Source organism: Indicator indicator, chromosome 11 (genome assembly GCF_027791375.1).
Source record: "Indicator indicator isolate 239-I01 chromosome 11, UM_Iind_1.1, whole genome shotgun sequence".
NCBI lineage: Eukaryota > Metazoa > Chordata > Aves > Piciformes > Indicatoridae > Indicator > Indicator indicator.
In genome coordinates, this window is record NC_072020.1 from 23,527,781 (window position 1) to 23,542,814 (window position 15,034).

The following is a 15,034-nucleotide window of genomic DNA, read 5'->3' on the forward strand; positions in this document are numbered from 1 at the left end:
GTAGTGGGTGGTCTGCCTTTAAACATAATTATTTTTTAATGGAAGGTTCTACATGGTTTTCAACTTTTCTGTTTCAAAATGTGGTTATCAACCTGACATCTTGCTGGCAGCTTGCCCCTATAGTCACTCTGTAGTTTAAGTATTTCCATGATTTATCAGCGCACTGCCACATATTGAGTGTACATGACTGAGCTATACACATCAAGTAATGCCAAAGTATTTACTGGCACTGGCAGTGCTTGCTATTGTTACACTTGGAACCACAGTTTCTTCCTTAAATTAATTTTTACTTTACCTGTGATCTAGCATAATACTTCTAGCCCTGTAGCTAAGACTGTGGAATTATTTGGTTGCCACAAATACTTCTGTAATTTACTGTTTCTCAGAGATATTGTTCAGGGTTTTTTTTATGGCTCTGTAGAGCATGTTATGAAACTATACAGCACAGGAAGAATTTACTTTAGCTTTCATCTTGAGTCATCCTTTCTCTAGAGGATACAAAACATGTATCATTTGGTTTGTTTCAGCTCAGGAAGGAAAAGCTTTATACTTTAAGGTTTATGCACTGGTTACAAAATTGTGGATGCTCTCTCTTTTATGCACAATCTCTTTCCCCCCTCAATTTCAGGTGTTTAAATACTTAATAGAAAACATTTAATAGAGAGATGTGGCTGGGATTAGTTTGTGCTTATTTTCATTCATATCATCTGGATGAATGTGCCTTCAGTTTCTAGTCTTGCCAGATGCTTTTTGTGTAATCTTAGCCTGCCTATGTTTTAGTTCCTTCTGTATAAAAACGTGAAAAGCTAAACATCCATAGCTGCTGTGACTCTCTTCAGGGTAAATAACCAAAGGATCCATCAATCTCTTTAATGCTGCTCCCATATCACAGGCAACCTTCAGGCAGCATACCTGCCTGCTGCTTAAGCTGCCTGGTCTTTTGTGCTCTAGAGATGCCCTATAGATGTACCTGGGGCTGTACAAGTTCAGCTCCCATCTGTGAAATCAACACATCTGGTCAGGAAAGGCAGCCTTGAGGTGTCCCTTGTAGTCATACTCAGTGGTGTTAATATAGTGGATACCACATAAGCACTTAAGATAGGTGCACTGCTGCCTTCTAGAAACATGGTATGACAGAATGCTTATTCCTTTAAAAAGCTCACTGACACATCAACAAAGTTGTTTCTTGGCTTTTATAAAAAAAAAATCCAAGCAAACCACAAATCTCTTAATTTTCTATTCCTTTCAATGAGTCATTTCACATCCCAATATCTGTAGTCCAAGAATGCAGAACAACCCATAACACATTTTTCACTGGAGTGTGGCTCCCTGTGTATTTATTTGTTAGGTTAGTAAATAAGAAAGGGTGTTTTTCCAAGGAAGGAAAGATTTGGTTTCCAGGCCCAGGTTAACTGCTGCTCTGAATTACCAAAAGGGGAATTCATTATGGGATTTAGGGATTTGGGGATTTTTTACTTTTTTTTTTTTTCTTTCTTTCTTTCTTTCTTTTTTTATTCCTCCCAAGGTTGAGAGTGTAGGAATTAATTAGAACTAAATTCACTGAGGCCATGAGGGAATATTTTCTTCCTTTAGGATGAGAGTGCTCCTCAATGGGCATGCATATGTGAAAATACTTGATAATGGTAACACATACTGAAAGTGGGTTTGTCTTCCAAGAGAAGCAGTGCAGATCTGCGAGATATGAGCTCTTGTTCTGCTGTTAGAGCACTCTGATACAAATGCTCAAGAACTGTGTAAAATCATTGCCTCGCTTGTATGCTTGAAGAAAAAAATATCTATTCTCATTGTCCTATACGGTACACCTCACCTTAGGGTGTAGGTTCTTCTCCAGGTAGTTGCTGTTCTCTTCTGTGTACGTGAATGTAGGCAACGAAGCCAGGATTTTGTACACATCCATGAACTCAGCTCTCCCCAGCTGGCTGAGTGATAAATAGCAGGGTGGGTTCAGGTGTGCCAACCTTTCACAAACAATCACTTGGGGACTTGCAGCCAGGGTGTGCAAAGCAGTGATGAATGATCTTCAGTGTGTACAGGAAGGTAGTAGAAGACATAGTAGATCTTTTGGAAGAATTTTTAGGCTTTTTCCAGAAGCAATAACCAAGTCTGGTCACCAAAAAGCCCACTGAAGGACTTCTGTCTCAGGAGTGTTATAATCTTGAAAACTTATTTTATATGGTATCTTTTCTCTTTCTCACAGGTCACACTTAGACATGTACAAAAGATGATTTAATGATCATCTAAAGAACAGTTGGGGTTGGAATTACAGGGCAATTTTGAAATGCAGTGCTTGGTATGGCAGTGTGACCTAAACTGTATTTGGGTTCTTTCTTATTATGTAAAGATTGGGGAAGCTGGGGTACTTTGTGGTGGGTTTTTTCTTATTCTTAAGGGATAAACAGATATCTGGTACCTCTTAAAAGAAAAGTCTGCTGAAATAGATCCACCTGTAGCGATTAGTGGTTCAGTTACTTTACAATATGCAGTAGCAATTCAAGATGGTAAGTGATGAATATAGCATGAGCACCTCAAACAGGAAGGAAAAGGTTTGAATATATAAACTGCACGCTCTGGAGATTTTCTGGTAGAAGAATAAATATTCCTCCCTTTCTAATTAATGTTTTGACACTTTTTAGTTGCCACGGAGACTTTTTCTTTCCACCTGACTTGTACTGTGGATCTGAGCATTCGACTGAACAAAGAAAGAAACAAAATGGAGCAGGACAGTGACTTGGTTGAACCTGTGAAGGACACCTCAGCATTTGGAAATTTCTGTGTCAGCCTTTGGCAAGAACACGTGTGGCACATGAAATAATCCCAAGTATATCAGCCATATTCTGCAAGATAAAGTTACTTTAAGTGCTGAGGTGTCCCACAGTCTGTCACCTCCACGGTACACAAAGGTATGGTGGCTTTTCTTTTGTTCTGGTCAAGCGCAAATATTTGCACATGGGAAAATGCTCTAGCTCTGCAGACCAATACATCAGCCATCTGCCTGGAAAAGCCAACGCCTTCCTGCGCTGAGACGGATACATAGGGGAGGATCCTGTTCTGTCAGTTCTCAGATTCCTGTGCCTCACCTCACTGACGTTAAATCCACGTTTGTTTAACTACCCTTGGTCTGATTACAACAGATAAGTCCAGACTGTAAAATAGGCATGGATGTGTGAACAAGTGCAATAAGATTTGCTTCGCAGGATGTGTCATGCAAAGGCAGAACACAGAGAAGCCTTTTGTGCAAGACATGGATTTGCACAGGTGATGCTATGTCATGCTCATGTTAATATTAGCATCCATACATATAGTATACAGGTTGTGAGTTCTGTAAAAGCACACAGTCTACACAGGTAGTTTTCCTCAGCTATGGGTCTTTATATTGTAACTGAATTTATTGTGTGTAAAATAGCTGCTGCCAAAAAAAAAAAAAAAATCACATTTTCAGTCTTCTTTTCTCTTTCTTCAGCTCTAACCCAAACAGCAGAGGTTGGTTGGTTTAGTTCCAGTTGAGCAACAAAAGGAATATTTTCCTACTCTTTCTTAGGAGAGGGAAGTAAAGAGTATGAATAAAAATATGTCCATAAATATTGTCACTAAAGCTGTGTGACACACAAGCAGTCAAGAAGGGAAGAAAAGAGGGAGTAGTGTCTTATACTTTTCCTTTCATAGGGAAAAAGAGTTATGTTGTGTCTGACACTGCAAAGGCAAGAGACTTATTATCTTATCCCAGAGCAATGAGACTTTAATCTGAGATCTGACTTTCTGTCCTGTCAGGGGAGATATTACCTGGCAAAATAATCTTCAAAGATGAGAAGGCAGAAATATAGCAGCAGTTCTAAAATTAAGGATGAGTGTTGAACTAGGCTGTGAATGGAAAGTGTGTGCAACATACTGGGTGCTTTTTACCTGAATATCTAGCTCCACCAATAGGGCTGGATCTGAATCTTTGAGAATCACAAAGATTTAGCCCTGTTTTTCAAGGCTATGACTGAGAACAGATTTCAACCTGATACCTACGGGGATGTGAGAAGGGGTGAAATCCCCTTTAGTCAGTATGCAAAGGGATCTCATATGACACAGAAGAATTCATGTGCCTGTGGTGTTTCTGGAAAGTGCTTGCTCTCTATTGGAGGAGTCAAAGCTGTCAAAAATTTGTGCAGTGGAAAACACTGTTCTAGATTACGGGTGCAACCAGTATCAATAATACCTCTGTAAATGAATCCTTTGATTTTCTTCAAATATTAAAATAACATGCATATCAGTGTAGATATAAAGTCTAGCTTTGTTTTGGAAATGAAAGTCAGTGATCACTGTATTGTCCTGAAAATGTTGTTATTCATAATACAGTATTTTATTTAATTCACATAGTTTATTTACATCTGCTGGCTCTATGTCAAATTCCCAAAATAAGAACAATGGTAGACTTTGAGGTCTAGGTTTTGCACTACTTGTTTCTTCCACAATACCAGTAAGTGATAATTCTATCATTTATTTTCTGTGTTGAGACCAGTCAGTTTCTTAGCCCAGGCAAGTTCGGGACTGCAGTCCTGAAAAACAAATATTTTGGATTCTTGACAGCCATCTCTTTTCTTATGAATGGATCCACTAAAAGAAGTGGCCCACACGTAATCCCTAACTATGCAAATCCTCGTGTAAAATAATAGTCAACATACAACTTCCAAATCAAGCAAGCTGAGACCCATGTGTTCACAGCTGAGTAGAGCATAGGATATGTGCAGGTGCTCTGTGTTTCTGTAAGGACCAGGTTGTGTTTGATCTCAGTATCTATTTTTTTAACTTGATTCTCTAACTGCTGCATCATAGATGCTAAAAGGGAAGCATGACAGCACTACCAATTTTAATATAAACCTGCACCAGCCAAAGTAAGTATGTATCAGTGTGTATCTTATTAGCATTTCTAATCAGCAGTGAAGAATGAATAAAACCTGATGTTGACTGAGTGGAGAGTGTATGCCATTCTGATAAAAATCAGAGCTTGCTGGAAAGACAATTTGCCCACAGTCTGGGAAGTGTTGCCAAATATGGAATAAGTATGGACATAAGTGATTAGAGCTAAACACAACCCAAAGGAATGTGATTATCAGTTTAATTTTGTTCTAGCATTTTCCCACAGGTTAAAAAAAATATCATTAACAATGAAGACAATATGTTGTTAATGACTAATACAAGATTTTTTGTGTGTGTGTCTTAGTGTATAGGACATTTGTCACTACTCTGGTGGAATATATGCTTACATTCAAATTTTACATAATTGTGAAGGCATAAATAGGTGCAGTGGAACTCATTCATAGGTGTTGTAAATTAGCAAAGCTGTTCTGCAGAGATCCTTCCTTCTCTTTTATATCTGAATACAGTCAGCGTTATAGAAAATGGCAGCAGAAACGAGTGACACTGGTGCTTTGCATATAACATAAAATATGTGCTTTTACTGCAAATGAGGCACTTACTGCCTTGTTCTAATTAAAAAGCAGACTGCTGGGATAACAAATGATTTCAAATGACTTTAGGGTTTTACTCAGATTGAGTGTGCACCTTTGCATGTGGTTATCCTTGGGAAATGCTGTCAAGACTTTGTATGTGCCAATCCTCTCACTAAGCTGCTACCATGATGTCTGGGTTGTGATGCCACAGAAAAAGAGGGAATGACCTGGGATGAGTTTCAGATTAATCTAGTGCCATTTACATGAAAATAACTAGGAACAAGCCTGCTCATTTTTTCCTGTATCAGACTTTACAAACCTCACTTGGCCTCAGGTGTGGAGAACTGGGACTTAACAATTCTCTTGCTTCACTTTGTGTTTATCATAGCAAACCCTGTAGTTGCTATTTGATGATTATCACCTCACTGAGACCACATGCTCAGTCTGAAATGTCTGTTCTAATTTCAGATAACAAAATGATAAAGAATTCTGATGAAGGAAGCTAAGCTTGGATCTCTCTTTTTCTATATAAGCTATAGCAAGATCTATAGGAGGATTTGACAGCAAACTTTTGTAAAAAAAAAAAAGCTTAGATGCAGCTATTAACTTCTACAAAAAGCTGCAGAAACCTCATAAAAAATACTTTTTATAGTTCTCAGTCAGAAGCCATACCTGACTTAACAGAGTCATAGCTGGATTAATAAAATACAGCTCAAAGCTGGTGCACTTTTAGTTATTTAGTTATTTCAGTGTTTAACAGATTTCTCCTCTTATTTTCCAAATGAACACTATAGTCTTTCTATGTTTGTTCTTCAAATTGTGCATAGAAATTTCTTGTGAAACCTGAATCACTGAAGCTGCTTGGTAGAACTTCAAAATGCCAGTAGAGACAGAGAAGTTAACTAAAATATTTGAATATCTTAGGTTTCCCAGTGCAGCTTCACCTCGTAGAGGCTACAGTCATTTCACTGGTTACAATTCTGTCTGAATGAGGCGTAGTGCTTTCTTCATGTTCTCTATTACTGAAAGAAAAACAAAAAAAGACTGTAAAAATGTACTTAAAAGTGCATCTGTACAGTTACAAAACCCATGAAGCTTGATTAGTAAATTGTTCACATTGAAATTAATGTATGGTCACATTACATTTTAGAGCTTTCTATTGCGATATTCTGGCACTGATACTTAAAGCAGGAGGTAAAACATTTTATGAATCAAAGTGTTTAACTTGAAAGGATTTGACAAGACTCCTTTGAACTCATTTCTCATCAGCAAGTCTGGTAATCAGATGTGACGTGCAGATTTGTGGTGAGATACTGTGCTGGTTTCGAATAGATGGTATAGAGTAATGACTAGTTCAACGTGAAAAATCACATTCCTTTCTGAAATAGGGCTGTTAGGTGGTATCCAGGTAATCACCAGCATTTCTTTACTGATTCCCTGCCACCACTGCCTGTTTATATTGTACAGTTGGATACCTTTGAGCATAGTGACTTCCACCATTCTCCAGCAAACCACTCAGATCTTGAACCATCCATGATCTTTGAACTTGTCTTACCTGAGTAGTCCAATAAATTCAGTGGGACAATAGGTATGCTTAAGTGTTTTGCTGGAACAGGTTAGACTGCTATAATTCATTGCATTGCAGAGTCTTTATCCATTACTCTCAGATTGTAGTGAATTCTCAAGCACAAACAGCTGGGACAGGGTGTATCTGGCTGCTTGCAAGGTGAAATGCAAAGTAACCCAGCAAAGGGGGCACTTACAGAATGGAATGTCTTGTGGTTCATAAGTGTAGAGCCGGTTGGAATACCTTCCTGTGATATCAGCTCTTACTGTGAGAGATGGATCTGAAAAAGTAATCACATTAAGCACTGCTTTCTGTTCCCACAAGAGCTGAGGGTGATGTCCCTGGCACAAGGTGGACAGCCCTGTTTCTGAGGTGTTGTGTTTTCATTACGAGGCGATCACGGGGCCGTTACGCTCTGTTCCAACTAACTGCTCTTTTACTTGAAAAAATCCTGAACAGAAACCAAAGCAGCTGCTTTTAAGTGATAGATTACACATGCTTTTCAACTGTATTTAAAGAAAAATATCCTGTTTTACAAGTTCTGGGGTTACATCAGGAGCAACCAATTTGACTGGATGTGCACATAGTGAGGGTCAGGTGCACCTAAGGCAATATTAGGATGACCTACCTCAAGCCTTCAGAACGAAAATCTTGTGATTCTTAATATTTTCATCATGGCAGCAAGTTGTGGACATCTCTTTTCCCAGTTTCTCTTCCAAGCTTTTTGTTAATTATCTGACTCCTATATTACTACATTGCTCTCTCTCTGAGTGTGGGCTTCATCTCACCTAACTTTGGGTGCCACCACAGGCTCCTGTGCTATCACTGAAAAGGAACAGGCACTTTAGGGCATGATGCATTCAATCTGTTCCAGAAATCAGCTTTACAATGGGTTAAATCATTCCTTAGATGCAACTGACTATTGACTATCTCTGTGATAATGTCCACACTGTAGGTATCTACATCCAGTCAGGTATTTGACTGTTTTCAGTAAAGTTTGTCCTATAAAAGCACAAGCATGAAGCACAGAGAGCACAAGCCCAGATGTTAACAGATATTTAAGCTTCTTGCCCTCAGACATAGATTAGGTACAGTGCAGAACCTATCTGTAAGCTGAGGAAGTACATGGGGGTTAAAGCTGGTGACAGAGGGAGAACTCAGATCTGCCAACTTCCAGACTGATGCCATGGTAATGATAAATTGTGAGTTTTCTTCTTTTTGGAAAATGAATCATTTTGATGTTCCCGAAAGGAGACACGGGCGTAGATTCAGATCTCACAACTCTGAAGATAGATAAATATTTTACATACCTATAAACATGATTCGAGGCACATATTGTCCATCAGGTGACAAGTTTTTATCTGTAGTTTCATGCTGGCAGAGAAATTAAACCTGGTTATGAACATATTTCTGTATATTTTGCTAAAGTAGTTGTACTAGAGGACCAACACCAAGGGTGGTACTACTTGAGTGTGGATACACACACACATGCCTGTAATCACATGTAACTAAAATGGCAGAGATATTTGGTTAAAAGACGTGAAAAAGCAAGGCAAAGAAAGAGAAACTACAGGGAGAAAAAGAAAAAAAAAGAAGATACCAGTCAAACCACCCCAAACCCTTCATACCATGAGATTCAGCATAATGAAGTTATTTTGGGCCATTTCCTGTATCTCTTCACTTTCTGCAAAAGCTTTCTTCAGTGCTAGAAAAGACATGAGTGTTTTGAAATCCGTCTTAAACACTGCCTTCTCTTCTGAGTTTAGACACCACGTTGGCTGGAGACTGGCCACATTGTTCTTATCTCTGCTGATACACATTTCTGAGGCAGACACATAAGGGCTCTCTCTCTGCTTCTTGTTTTTTTGTTTGGTTTTTTTTTTGGTTTTTTTTGACCCATGTCAGTATAACCTCCTGGCTATGAAAGTGGGAGCTCTTGTCTGTTATTTATGAAGCCTGTTGTCACAATGGATACCATGTCTCAGCTTGACAAAAGTGCATTATTCTCAGAAAATTCTTGTTAGATCAATTTCAGTAGCCCTGTCCTCATCTCCTTCTTCAGTTACCAGCCGAGGAGAGCCAAACAATATTAAATTTGTTCAATCAGTCAGTAGCAAATCTGTGTCCCTTAATTTAAATTGACCAGCACTACATTAGGGTCAGCAAGACAGCAGCCCTGAGTATTTTTCATGCTCTTTGTTGGGTTTCATAGTGGAGATTTGGTAAACAACAGCAATAACTGCTTAGCTTTTTAAATGTATTTTCATTTACCTCTTTCTTTAAATGATTTTCAGCAAGTGGAAGGTAAATATATAGACAGGTGCAGTTTGTTTATAAAGATATTCACAAAAACGTAACACTGAAAATATCAAAATTACCTTGGCAGTACTGACAGTCTTCCAAGTGATGAATTACCATCAGTGGCTTGTTACTTTATTAATAACAATAAAACAGGTAGTTAGATCATTTGACAGGTATGCAAATGGGTGATTTTACCAGTGGACCAGAAAAGACAAATTATACTTTATCTTATGGTAACCCACAGGAAAACTATGCAGACATTCTGTGAAACATTACAGACAGTTTTTTTTTTTTTTCGCAAGGGAAAAGAACATAGAAGAAAGAAATAGATTTTCTGTATCTATGTACCATTTCTTACTCAATGACAATCCTGCTATTGTGATAAAGAAATGACAACGTTAAACTATCAGCCCATGATGCTGCTTCAGTGTCGTAAGGGCCCTACAATAGCTTTTATTTGTAGACACAAAATCTGTTTTATTTAACTGGGTGGTCTGCAGATCAGCTGTCATAGTGTTTCTTTGTTCTCTTTCATCATAGTATATCCAGGCATAACTGATTATCATCTTCAGCTTTCAAAACATTTTTTAATCTCTTACCTTTTTTTTGCCTGATAAAGCCCTTCTTCATAAGTTTGTACCCAGGTAATTTCATCTCCCCACCCTAGAAATACAGCAAAAGGATTAACTGATGGCCAGGCAAATAACTCACAAGAAATTCCTTTTCTTATCTTTATCAGTAGTTGTATACAAATATGATTTGAGTTTTTTGAATCAAAGGTTGTGGATGTGCTAATTCTACATCTCCCAACAGGTGCACTGAAGGATTTAAAAAACCCAAACAACCCTCCAAAAACCCCTCAGCTGGTTGCATATCCAGTTTAAATTATTTGGAAAAATACTCAACATCTTTCTAGATAGTCAGAAGTCTCCAAATCAGCACTCAAATCCTTTGCATCTTTATACTGTCTGCTCCATGTTTCATTTAGACCCTGGGACTTAAGGTTGGCTTAGAAAAGAGAGGAAAATAAAATATGACAGCTCATATGAGGTCGACTTTAATATGGAAATTGTCAGAACAGTCTTGAGTGGCAAACTTAACTCTGAATAATGAATTTCAGTCCCTGAAGTTCCAAGTACTTCATTTAATTAAATAACTTAATAAAAGAATGGCTGTTAAATAAAAATCTCCAAAACAAAATTGTAACGAATCATCAGCTTCATAGCTCATCCATAGCTGGTGATAGTACTGATCTCAAAAAGCAGATTGCCCAGTTGGTTTCATGCCTTCAGATCTCAAAGATGCCAGCCCCTGTGCAGTAGATCTCTGCCTTCCATGCAGTTTTGTGTGTTCCAGTCATGATAGCCCTCATGTGAGTTGTGGAACAGCTTCTGGATCTGTACGAGGTTAAGGCCTCTGCTGTCTGGACAGTGCTTGGACCAGCCATGGTTATGCAGAGATCTGCTGCTAGCTTCCTCATGGGACAATTGCTTGTGATGCTACTAAGTCATCTCTTCCTTCGTGAGATTGTTTTCAATTACAGATCTGTTTGGTTGGTGGGATTCTTACCTGTTGACCAGTGTGTTCCCACTGCTCATGTAGGTAACTGCACAAAGGAGTCAGCAAGGGTAATTTTGTAGCAGGTTTAAGTATTCCACTTTGACCTCTGAAAATTAGAGTTGAAGTGCAAAGCACTCCAGAAGGTCTGAAATCAGGATTAGAGAGCTGACACTTGTTGTCTGTGATTTTTTTTTTTTTATTTGCCAGAACTGAAGAGATTTTGTGATCTTTTTATGCATTTAAGCTTAGTTGGAAAAATAATCCTCATCTAGGGAAGATAGACAACAAATACCAGATTAACTATAACCTTTCTCCAAGGATACCAGTTAGGAGAAATGATTTGCAATTTGTCTTGGTACATTTGAGTGTTGTATGGTTTTGTCAAGGGTTCCCTGAACAGTTAGGCTGAGATAGGACTTGATGATAGGCAGGACTTTGTTAGTGCATTGTATGGGAAGATTTCAGATATGACCTGTGGGATCTGCAGGCTTTGCACTGCTTGCAGAAGAGGTCAAGAGGGGAGATGAAGATTTTGGGGGGGTGAATAGGCCTGAAGGGAGAGGGAAGATGGAGAAGAGGGAGATATCTCAGTAAGATATTTCTCTGCTTATATTTCTAAGTATTGAGCAGACATAAATGTCTTAAAATAGAATCCTTAGTTAACATTGAGGCTGAAAATTATGCATTGTGAGGAAGTGAATTATTCACTGCAAAGCATGACTGTGACTATCTGATGAAAAGCAAAAGGAAAAAAAATCACACAGGAAAACCCACCAGTGGCTCAAGCTAACAGTTCTGTGTATAAAAATGGGTCTGTTCCCATAGCAACTGACATTATGAATCTGTGTTTCAGCAGTTAGTAAGTTACCATAATACAATCTATTCTAAATGGTATATGAAAGAATATTTTTTCACCAATAGTCCTGATTCGAGAGACTCAGTTTGGGTTATTTGCTTCTACTAGGTCACAAAGAGCAGTATAAATTATGCAGGTTATGTGAGACCTTCAGCCATGTTCTTAAGAGCAAAGTGATGGAGTGAAATGACATGGAATATGATGCACTACTTAACACTAGAGTAACACACCTCACTAAGTATATATATATATATATGCTTCTATGTACATTCTAAATAAAAACATTTGATGACCTATATGACAAGATAAGGAGGTAACTATAAGCTGTACCTCTAGACAGTGTCTGAGGTGCTCGTTTTTCCTTCTTGATTGCCATTGCAAGGTTAGAAGTGACTGCAATTAGCAGGAGGGACAAGGCTAGTGTTGAGCGGAGCATTATTTCCCTTTCAGCGCAGCAAGAAATCTGGAAAACAAAGCACCAGCTTTAGTCACATGCATTAGTCACCTGGCACAGTGTAAATCAATATCTCAGTGGTATCAAAACAATCTATGCTACAGAGACAGGTTTGGTTATTTCTAAAAATGCCCTTTGTGTGTGTGTGAGAAAAGTGCAAAATGAAGGTGCTTAATTTTGTCATGCAGCTCTTCTTTCAGCTGTTAAAATTCGGCTGAAGGAATGGTTCTCACTGCAGTGTGATCAGGGGAATGAAGTTTATTTCAGTTCATTTCTGGTCACCCAGTATTTGATTCTTATGAACTAGTACAGTGTTGCAAGACTGGATCATGACAATTTCAAGACACTGTTACTAGCTCTTTGTTCAGTTAGGTTTTTAATGTCAGTGAAACATAACAGCATGGGATCTTTTTTTCCTTGATTTTATTTTTTGGGGGCCAAAAGTTTCCTCATTATCCTCCTTAATTAAACAGGAAAACTGACAAATATTTGCCTCCTGGCGTAATAGATTTTAAATTGGCAAATCCCTCCAAAATGTTGAAATTCCCATATTTTTTTTTTCACCTACACTGTGTTAAAGACTGAGATAAATGTTCAAGAAATTTCCAGCTGTTTCTCACAACAAAAATTTGAAAAATGTCCCTATTCTTCATGGCATTTTAGAACTGATTTTCAGATCAGCTCCTGTTGAATAAAACAATCCTTCTGTGTTCCTGGCTGTTTCAGTATTCTGAAGGTATCTTCTTCTCTCCCTGACAAAGATCATTATAAGAAATTCAGTAACTTCTGGTCTTGATAAAAGTCAGAGAACAAAAGCAGCGTTTGAGGAAAAGCATTGAAAGATGAATTTCTTAAATTGCTAAGTCTTCTTTCTGCCCAGTACAATCATCTTTAGCCATTACAGTTCTGATGTTCAGGTGTATACATGGTGGTTTGAACTCAGTTAAAAAACAACGCAGGTAGCCCAGTCAGTTTATTAGTTCTTGTTGGAGATTCCACCTTTCACAGGCTGAGCTTTAGGCATTATCAGGAAGACCTGTTGAGAAAGAGCTTTGACTTAAAAAAAAAAAAAAAATCCCGTCAAGCACTTGTGCTTGTACTGATAAAGAAAATGACAAATTTGAATTTCAAAGTGATATCCAGTATGGATGCCCTGAGCACTGGCAAAAGAAGATACTTCATGCGTCTTAAAACAGAGAGGCATGAAAAGTGCAGCAGCAAGTTGTGTCCTTATATTGCTAATGTCACTGTTAACAGTTCTATTTCTAGTGAACCAATTCAGACTCCACTTCCAATAACTGGCAGTCTCAATGCAAGAAGAACATTCTATTCTAGTGACTGGAAAACATTATGCATGTTAAAATGTGCAACATTGTAGAAAAAAAATTATCTTCTTGTAAGAACCTTATATTTCTGAAGAATTTTCCCTAGGTTGCTAAAATAATTAATGCATTAATTATAACATTTTTCTCCTGGGTCTTGTGACAAGGGTTCCCTGTCCCCCACATGGCATCAGAACTCTGGAGTTGTTCTTTGATTCATGTACTTCCTTAAGCTCATTCGTGTTGTCCATTGTTGAATGAGTTTCTTGAAGAAGTCTCCTTTGGAGCTTACTAATTATGCACATTTCTTTGATAATTGGGGTTTTTGATAGTTCATAAGAAAACGTGAAGTTGTTCAGTGCTTCCTAAGGAAAGACTATAACCTTTAGTTAAACCTGGGGGATGAGGATGTTTTGGCAATAAGAATTCCATTCAGATTTTCCCCTTTTCCCCACTAACTGCGGTTAGCAAAAGCAGATCATTACACCCCACTACTATGTTGGTAATGAATGAGTATTTGTAGCAGCTCTATGCAAAAGTTAATAACTATGTTTAGTATCACTTTACCTATTAATGATAAAATGTAGCATTTACATTAACAAGTTAAAATTCTATTTAAGCATAAGCAGTTATGCCTTTGAAATCTCAACAGATAATATCCCTATAAAGCAGGTAAGGAATCAATCAGTTCTTTCTTTCATGATGTATTCATAGAAAAGCCAAAGTGTAAATCTCTCCAAGTCACAGGATTAATAATCTGAAGCAATTACTATCCTATTGAAAACCAATAAGTTTCTGGAAGGATAATTTATGGAGCTGTAGCTGGAGGCAGTTTAAATTCTGAATTTTTGATGTTAAATGATGCAATATGAGTTAACTGATTAAAATAAAAAAATGACAGCCAACATCATATAGATTGCCTTAATCTGTCAGAACAATTGTTTTTTTTCCTTCCTAGCTGCTCTAGGCATCTATCCTTTTTTTTTTTTTCAGTATAACTATGCTTGTAATGCATTTGTCAACCAAAACTCATTTCTGTACTAAAAGAAAGTTAAGAATGAGAAATGCTTGCTCACCAGCAGTGATCAATTCTCCTGATGGAAGGTCTTTTTTTCTGGAACTGTTAAAATCAGTTTGATTTAAGCACAGAACACTTGAGCTGCCCAGGTCTCTGTGTAGCTGTAGCAACAGCAGCACATTCACTTGAGAAAAAAAATAAGAGGAACCTCTTAGCTGAAAATCAAATTCACGTGTTTCCACCCTCCCCCTTCCTTTTCTGCCATCTCTCCAGCTTTTGCTTTTGTGAGTTCCCATGCTTGTACATTGAATCCTTGGATTTCTCTTCATCTTGGATTGTATCAGGTGTCTTGTATGAGGACTGGAAATAAATAGTGGCTTATGTGTGTCTTCTACTTCCCCCTCAAACAGTTCAAAATTGGCTTCTATCCAGTGAAAAAAGAAACCACCAATGAAAGCTGGAACTGTAGGTGCTTTTGTTCCCAGTGAATGGGTGAGTTC

At 37.9% G+C, this 15,034-nt stretch overlaps 1 protein-coding gene across 1 annotated transcript; it reads right to left on the reverse strand.

The window, feature by feature from the left end:
- Nucleotides 1-6,428: 6,428 nt before the first annotated feature.
- AGR3 (anterior gradient 3, protein disulphide isomerase family member) lies at nucleotides 6,429-12,176 on the reverse strand. The gene is made up of 7 exons (XM_054385077.1): nucleotides 12,071-12,176; nucleotides 9,924-9,987; nucleotides 9,402-9,454; nucleotides 8,652-8,728; nucleotides 8,334-8,397; nucleotides 7,220-7,303; nucleotides 6,429-6,478 (listed from the first exon to the last, which is right to left on the reverse strand). The coding sequence occupies exons 1-7, from the start codon at nucleotides 12,174-12,176 to the stop codon at nucleotides 6,429-6,431; spliced, it is 498 nt and encodes a 165-aa protein (XP_054241052.1).
- Between the last annotated feature and the right edge of the window lie 2,858 nt (nucleotides 12,177-15,034).

Coding starts and splice junctions, on each gene's coding strand:
- AGR3 (XM_054385077.1), bottom strand. CDS start 12,176: ATGCTCCGCTCAACACTAGCCTTGTCCCTCCTGCTAATTGCAGTCACT. Junction 8,729..9,401: donor AGACTGTCAGTACTGCCAAG/GTAATTTTGATA, acceptor TGTCTTTTCTAG/CACTGAAGAAAGCTTTTGCA. Junction 6,479..7,219: donor ACCACAAGACATTCCATTCT/GTAAGTGCCCCC, acceptor TTTTTCTTTCAG/TAATAGAGAACATGAAGAAA.